The sequence below is a fragment of the Ictalurus punctatus genome, chromosome 28 (assembly GCF_001660625.3).
Source record: "Ictalurus punctatus breed USDA103 chromosome 28, Coco_2.0, whole genome shotgun sequence".
NCBI classification, from domain to species: domain Eukaryota; kingdom Metazoa; phylum Chordata; class Actinopteri; order Siluriformes; family Ictaluridae; genus Ictalurus; species Ictalurus punctatus.
Window position 1 is genome coordinate 1,260,410 of NC_030443.2, and position 8,966 is coordinate 1,269,375.

Below are 8,966 nucleotides of genomic sequence, written 5' to 3' on the forward strand. Positions count from 1 at the left end.
GATAAGATGATGCTCTACTGGATGGATGGATGGATGGATAAGATGATGTTCTACTAGATGGATGGATGGATAAGATGATGTTCTACTAGATGGATGGATGGATAAGATGATGTTCTACTGGATGGATGGATGGATAAGATGATGTTCTACTAGATGGATGGATGGATGGATAAGATGATGTTCTACTAGATGGATGGATGGATAAGATGATGTTCTACTAGATGGATGGATGGATAAGATGATGTTCTACTGGATGGATGGATGGATAAGATGATGTTCTACTAGATGGATGGATGGATGGATAAGATGATGTTCTACTAGATGGATGGATGGATAAGATGATGTTCTACTAGATGGATGGATGGATAAGATGATGTTCTACTGGATGGATGGATGGATAAGATGATGTTCTACTAGATGGATGGATGGATAAGATGATGTTCTACTGGATGGATGGATGGATAAGATGATGTTCTACTGGATGGATGGATGGATGGATGGATAAGATGATGTTCTACTGGATGGATGGATGGATAAGATGATGTTCTACTAGATGGATGGATGGAGTGTTTAGTCGAGTGTTGAACAATGTTTTTCTAATTGGCTTGTCATTAAGGGAAATACAGACAGCACACACTGCACACAGGAACATCCAAGGAGACACACACACACACACACACACACACACACACAGTGGTCCCAGGAGAAACTGTCACTGCTGACAACCGACTCACTCACACCAACACACACCAAGTCAGCGCTGACGATGAAGCTCCGATAATGAACCCGTTTCATCTTTTATTTATTTATTTATGTATCTTTTATTTTTCTAGTGTTATTGTTATTTTCTATAATCACAGTGCTCATTGTGTTACGGCTGTTTTAGAGACGTGAAACAGTAAAGTTTAACTCCTGCGGTATAATAATAATCAACACACACACACACACACACACTGACACACATACTGACACGATCAATAAACCCAAACAGTAAATACAACAATGTGAAATGTGTGTGAAACAGCAGTGTGTGTGTGTGTTAAAGTCTCCTGCTTACCTGGTGCTGGTGCCGGTGTGTGTGTGTGTGTGTGTGTTCTTCAGTAAAACAGGACACACAGTGATGTTAAAGAAGACAAACCGACTTTACACTTCACTACAATACACACTTCCATCCCGACCTCCACAACACATCCACACAGTGTGTTCACAACGCTCAGAACTCACACACACTCTGTTCCCAACTCAGTGCAGAGAGAGAGAGAGAGAGAGAGGGAAGAAAAAAGGGGAGGAGTCTCACCTCAATGATGAAATATTAAATGATTAATATTTTCCACTCAAACAAGTGAAAAAAATCCTGACAATCATAATCCATCAGTCTACTGATGCTGAACCCAGTGGACCAATCAGAGTGCTCGCTCTGCTGCCTCAGAGACGCGCTCAGGGAAGATGGAGCAGTGGAGTGATATGACTGCAATATTACAGTGACATAACGTTGATATAATGTTATAACAGTGATATTACAGTGATATAACGTTATAACAGTGATATTACAGTGATATAACGTTATAACAGTGATATTACAGTGATATAACGTTATAACAGTGATATTACAGTGATATAATGTTGCTATAATGTTATAACAGTGCTATTACAGTGATATAATGTTATAACAGTGATATTACAGTGATATAACGTTATAACAGTGATATTACAGTGATATAATGTTGCTATAATGTTATAACAGTGATATTACAGTGATATAACGTTATAACAGTGATATTACAGTGATATAACGTTATAACAGTAATATAACATTGATATAACGTTATAACAGTGATACTACAGTGATATAGTGTTGCTATAACGTTATAACAGTGATATTACAGTGATATAACATTATAACAGTGATACTATAGTGATATAATGTTGCTATAACATTATAACAGTGATATTACAGTGATATAACGTTTCTATAACGTTATAACAGTGATGTTACAGCGACATAACGTTGATATAATGTTATAACAGTGATGTTAGTGATATAACGTTGATATAATGTTATAACAGTGATATTACAGTGATATAACGTTGATATAACGTTATAACAGTGATGTTACAGCGACATAACGTTGATATAATGTTATAACAGTGATGTTACAGTGACATAACGTTGATATAATGTTATAACAGTGATGTTACAGCGACATAACGTTGATATAATGTTATAACAGTGATGTTACAGTGATATAACGTTATAACAGTGATATTACAGCGCTATACCAGAGGGACATTCTCCGCACTCACTCAGGTGGATTGTTTATTTATTGTAGAGTGTAATTGTGTACACCGTGTTATAGTAATAATTGTGTCCTTATTTATGTGTTATAATTTTTTAAAGGAAACCTCCTCCCTGAAACACATTAAATACGTTTACACTGAAACATTTGCAACGTGTTTAAAATCCTGGTGCTTGTTGTTGGTGTAATTTTATAATTCCTTACTCTATTTCGATGTTCATTCTTTTCCAATGTGTGTCCTCTTCAGTTTTTCTTTCTTTCTATCTTTACTTATTTCTTTTTTTTTATTTATTTTTTTTTTTTAATTTCTACATGCCATATTCACTTTTTTTTTTTCAATCTTTGACCTAAAAACATTTTTTGTTTCCTTCTTTTCCTTTACTTAGGAACATTTCGAAGCTGACTCGTTTGAGCCGAGAGTACTGACGAAAAAGTGAGACAGCCGGGCAGAGTAAAGCGCCGCCGCGGCGCACTTCCTGTAGACATAAATCTAGGGCTAAATCGCAAAAGCACCTTTATCAGCAGGTCGAGTGCCATCACCGTCATCACCATCAGCTGGTGGCCTCGGGGTGCTCTGCTATCTGGCATTGCCACTGACTTCCAACAAACGCACACAGGACACAAGGGTAGGTAATAACGGTTATAAAATATTTATTTCAGTTCTTAATCTGTAGACAGCATTTTCCCAATAAACCCAGAAAATGAAGAAAAAAACCCCCCACACACCTCTCACGTGGCTAACAAACAAATGAAGAAATGAGAATAAATAAACATCTTAAAGATTCCTTATCTTCTTTAACTGTGCAGGGAATCCAGATTATTCTCCAACACAATGACAGCAACGAACACTGTTCAATTTATGTGTTGATTTAGATCAGTGTACATTAAAAAATAACAACACACATTTAGCACTACTTTAACTATGGTCTTGAGTTATGACACTGTATATATTTATATATAAAACTATATATTGTTTATAACCTACTTAAGCTAAAGTTACAATGTTATGTCATTTAAATTACGCTCTGATTATCATCATTATTATTATTATTATTATTATTATTATTATACATCTCTGCCTTCACCACAACACAGTTACACTTCGGCACCACCCACAACATTTTTTTGGTTGCAGGAATTAGCCACACCCCCCTGGCACGTTTCCTTAAAAGGCATCTGATGAATCGAGCGTCGTTTTTTAAAAGTTTATTCCATTTTAAACAAGTTCATCATAATGAAAGTAACCACCATGATCTGAAATCGAGCGAACTGCACAACTACGCTGTAAGCGTTTATTACAGTGTTATAAATCAAGACCGTTAAAGTGTTCCTGAATTTAAACACAGAGCAATACTAGAGTAGAGTAAATACATTTTTTATTTCGATCATAGTGTTTGGATTAGGTGGTTTATTATTAGGTGGCCTCTGTGTCGAGAAAGAAAGAGGATGTAAAATTAGTGCCGAGATCTCTGAGCAGTCCGAAAGCGGGGAGAAAAAAAAAAGCAAGGCTAACATAACGCCTGCTAACGAATAAATCCCAAAAGCGAGCAGGTGAGATGGCGGCGTCTTCGGGGACTTTTCTCAAGTCCGTGGTGAGAGTTCAGAGTACGCTGAAGCTGAAAGGAATGGTGACACTACACTAAACTACACAAAGGCCACGAGTGACCTACATCCGGGTCGAGGGGGCGTGGAAATCCGAACAGCAGATCTTCCGGACATCAGAGAATCGCGAACACGAAGCATGAGGAAGATGAGGATTATGATGATGGCGACTCACACACACACACACGCACGCACACACACATGCACGCACACACACACACACACATGCACGCACACTTGTGTCAATCCACTCAGACCTGATCTCTGAGCTTAGCCAGCCTCTGAGAGAGTTCATCCTAGAGAGAGAGAGAGAGAGAGAGAGAGAGAGAGAGAGAGAGAGAGAGAGAGTGTTAAACTGTGCATATTGTTGTGTAATAAAGGCATGTGCATGCACACACTTCCATACTGAATGTATGTGTGTGTATGTATGTTCTTACCTGTTCTGTAGATGCCACGCTGCTGGCCAATGTTCCTGTCTGTCCCTGGGGAAGCTCCATGTTGAGATCCAACCTACACACACACACACACACACACACACACACACACACTTAGTTTTGCAGTTTGCAGTGGAAGAGATGTGTAGAGTGTGTGTGCATGTGTGTCAGTAGTGTACACTTTCTCACCCAGCTTCATCTGCCATCTCCTGCATCAAACTGTCCACCTGGTTCTGAAACAACGAAACACAAACTTTTACAAACCACACACACACACAACATCAGTCCACAGGTGTGTGTATGTGTGTGTTCCACATGACACCATGACAGTAGCGATCCTGTGTGTGTGTGTGTGTGTGTGTGTGTTACCTGTGGAGTTGTAAGTGTTGTCGTGCTGCTCATGCTGTCCTCCATCTGTTGCGTCTGAACGTCCAGAGTTTCGAACTGGCGCTCGAATTTTTCCATCAGAGCCGAAATCTGTCCAATGAGAACGCAGCACCGTTACACTGGGGTCACTGGGTTTCGACCAATGAGAACTCTGAAAGTCTGTTGTGACGTCATGAGTAAGTCTGACCGACGAGAACAAGACATAACTACACTAGGAGCGAGAGGTCCAATAGAACCGTTACAGGATTTGACCGATGAGAACGCGTCACGATTAGACCGAGACTTGGACCTGACCAATAAGAAAGGGACACAGCGATCAGACGTGTTCAAACCTGACGCGTTTACGACGCAACTCGGGTCTGACCAACGAGAATGCAGAAATCTGCACTGTGACATCACGACTGGGTTTGACCAACGGGGCTGCCACGTGATTACACAGAGAGTGAGATCTGACAGATGAGATGGTGCCTCACCTTCTCCAGGTTCATGCTCTTCAGGGTCACGTCCATGCCCTTCACCACTCCGGCCATGGATTTAGTGACCTGTGGAAGGGTCAAAAGGGGATTATTTTCAGATTCGTCCAGCACATTTTGGGGTTTTATTTGTTTGGTCCTTCGTAAGAAGTTTGCGTACCTTGTTCATGGTGACGGCGGTCTGCACTCTCGCCGCCACGGCGTCCACCCTGGCGCTCATTCTCAGGAAGTTCACGGACTGGGTTTTCTGTCTGATGGCGTTCTCTGCGTGGATCCGCGCCACATCCATGTTACCTTTCTGAATCGCCTGGGCAACAACACACAAACACATGATGACCTAGGGTTCCTGTAGGGTTCTGCAGAGCCAGCGCTGATCAGGTGAGCGTCCCGACTTACCTTTTTCACTTTGGCCTTCTCTGCTTTCTCTTCCTTGTCGCATTTCTTTGAGCTTCGCTGTAGCTCTTTGGCTGCAAACTTCAGGTTAAACAAATTCTCTGTGGCGAGCGGTTAAGGGTGTTCTGGCATAATTACTGTGTCATAAGAGGACTAAAACCTTGGGGACAACTTTAAGGCGTTAACAGTGAATCTGTTTCATCACAGCAACCAGTCATCGATTATTTTCCTCTAAACGAATGTTCTGAATGTCTTAATCCTTCCTTGACACCGATTAAAGCATGACAGAGCAGTGTTACCGGTAGTGTAACAGTGTACAGTGTAGTGTTACCGGAAATGAGGCGCAAGCAGGTCACTGTTTAGGCTTTCACACAGACCAACGTAGAGAGCCGGCGGCACCGGAAACGACACAAAACATCCGAAAGATCAACTGTTTACTCAGACGTGTCGGTAAATTACTACGAAAATACTCACAAAGGCTAAAAATTACACTGTAATTACAAGTCTTCGTGCTGAAATGGAGTGCTGCGTTCAAATACGGTTACCGGGTTTATAAGATTTCCACTTTTTAAACTATTTAACCAACAAACGTAAGGGAAAAATGTAGCTGTTTGATTTTTATTTATTTATTTGGCGTCCATATGTTCTGGTTGCTTGGCAACAGTGTTTAATCATTTGAGCGTTAAGAATATCAAGTGTTACTGGAATAAAGTCGGTGTGACGTTGGACGTTCGATATTCGCGGAGATGCGGAAATTAATTGACCGTCTCTAAAGTTCCATACGACGTTGTTAAACACGTTTCTAACTTCAATAGCATTTGAAGGGAATGACTTACAGTCATATAACTGTAAGTACAGTTGTACAAATAACATATGTACAGTGTTCATCTGGGTGTCAGGTATAATACACACCTCTTAGATTTTTGATATTTATCAAAAAAATCCTCTTCCACTCCTCCATGATGACATCACAGAGCTGTTAGAGACCTCGTGCTCCTACACCTTCTGTTTGAGGATGCCCCACAGATGCTCAGTAGGGTTTAGGTCTGGAGACATGCTTGGCCAGTCCATCACCTTCACCCTCAGCCAAGCATGTCTCCAGACCTAAACCCTACTGAGCATCTGTGGGGCATGCTCAAACGGAAGGTGGAGGAGCACGAGGTCTCTAACATCCACCATGCTACCGATATTTACATGCTTTGATATTTTGTTAAATATCAAAAATCTAAGAGGTGTGTATTATAGCTGACACCCAGATGAACACTGTACAGTTGGTTATATGACTAAGTCATTCCCTTCAAATGTTATTGAAGTTAGAAACGTGTTTAACAATGTCGTATGTAACTTTAGAGACGGTCCCTTAATTTCCACATATCCGCGAATATCGAATATCGAACGTCCAACGTCACACCGACTTTATTCCAGTTCGAGTGTTCAGATTTCCGAGCTGAAAACACTAAATTCCCGAGACACTTAAACGCACCGTTAAGAGGCGCATACGTGTTAATAACATGCTTATTTCAACGTCACCTCGAAAGTGTAATGTGTTTCTTGTCATTCAGCAGTGATTCAGCGAATATCTAAACCGAGTGGGGGCGGAAACTGAACTAACCTGTATCTCACGTGAGCATGACGTCATAGAACGCTGTCTCACCCTCAACATCAATACACCTAGAAACCGGAAGTGTTTTTTTTTGTGACCGTATAATCTATACAAAATAATAGTGTTTTCATGTTAGGATAATTCTTCATTAAACATAACTAAACAAACCAACGGAGTGACATTATTAAGTGAAAGGAAAGAGTTTACATGTCGTCTTAAATTATCCACGACACAGTAAACAGATCACGGCCGGAATGGAGGAATTTACGGCTGTATCCCAAATCGCGCTGTTCTACACTAAACAGTGCACCAAAACCAGCCCAGTCATCCCGGTACTTACTCACAGTGAAGCCCCCTTAACTACTTTTATCGCGCGGTTTGGGACGGACCACCATCTCGCTAAACTAACCTCCCGGGCCCGAAGGTTTTTCCAACACAAATCCGGAGACAATAAATAAAGGATACGTTCCATGTTCGGCATGATGGCTCGCTGGTTCTACTTTATTCCACAGAGAGATGAACTTATATTGCAGAAGCTTGATTTTTTCCCCCCTCAGCTGCCTTTCTTCTAGGTTAACGCAGAAAGCACCGCTCGCGCCTACTTCCGCGTCCACGATAACAACAACTGGAATGACGACACGGTCACGTGGTGGGAGGAGCCGGTGCGGTGACGTCACTCGCAGACAGGCTCCTCTGTGTCTCGGGAATTTCCAATTCTCTCTCACTCTCTCTCACTCTATATACACATACAGTCATGTGAAAATAATAAGTGCATCCCATAGAAATTGTTATTTTTTTGGACAAGCGAACATTTGATCCTCTTTGAAACAGCGCCTATTAATAAAGCTGATACACTTTATCAAATGGCATAAAATTGACATGTTAAATAAGCAAAAAAAAAAAACCCTGATCAGTTACATGGAACAAGTAAGTACACCCCTACATTTATCACACCTTCACATCCATAAAATTAGAAGCAGGTGTTGTCGATTGGGTTCCAGCGATTAGAACCGGTCTTATTTATACCCCTGTCATATCTAGTGGCTGGAGATCCCTTGGTTATTGAGGTGTGTGGTGTCATCATACCAAGATCTAAACAGTTCTGGAAGGCTGTGGATGCCTACAAGTCTGGAAAGCGGTTTAAAAAGTTATTTTTTGAATTATTTGAAATACATCATAATCTACAAATGGCGCACATTTCAAATGACTGATAATTTGTCCAGGATGTTGTGCAATTTGTGCTATTTTCTTATAGAAACTTCCCATTGTGTGAAGCTCAACAACCTTTTGCCGCACATCACAGCTATATTCCTCGCTCTTACCCATTGTTATGAATGACTAAAAGGAATTTGGCCTACGCGTTACCTCAGATTTATACCCCTGTGAAACAGGAAGTCATGGTTGAACCATTTACTGTTCCTAGTCACCCAGGTGTACTTAAAAAAAAATAAAAAATCCATGGGAATATACTTCAAATATATTTTTCTCATATGAATTCATAGGGGTGCCAATAATTGTTGCACACCTATATTTAACAAAGGTGTTTTTTTTTTTTTGTTAATAAACCTGTGTTTAAGCAACAAATTCTCAATTATATACTTGATCATTATTTCCATCCTAACAGTGCTCTTGGCTCTGTACGTATTTAGTTCATTTATTCAACATTTTATACACAAGCGCACAATGGAGTTTCCAAACGCCGATAAAAAAAAACAACAAAAAACTACTGTTGGAAATGTTTTTCTTGCCCCCACGTGAAACATGAGAGTCAAAAAAG

The 8,966-nt window shown here is 40.5% G+C and overlaps 1 protein-coding gene across 1 annotated transcript; it reads right to left on the reverse strand.

Moving 5' to 3' along the window:
- Positions 1-3,658: 3,658 nt before the first annotated feature.
- On the reverse strand, positions 3,659-7,788 carry chmp1b (charged multivesicular body protein 1B). Its single transcript, NM_001201118.1, is given in 8 exon segments — positions 3,659-4,195; positions 4,337-4,409; positions 4,523-4,566; positions 4,703-4,810; positions 5,194-5,262; positions 5,354-5,500; positions 5,590-5,687; positions 7,655-7,788. Coding segments are annotated over 8 exon segments (600 nt in total). The 5' UTR covers positions 7,671-7,788; the 3' UTR covers positions 3,659-4,150.
- Positions 7,789-8,966: the final 1,178 nt, after the last annotated feature.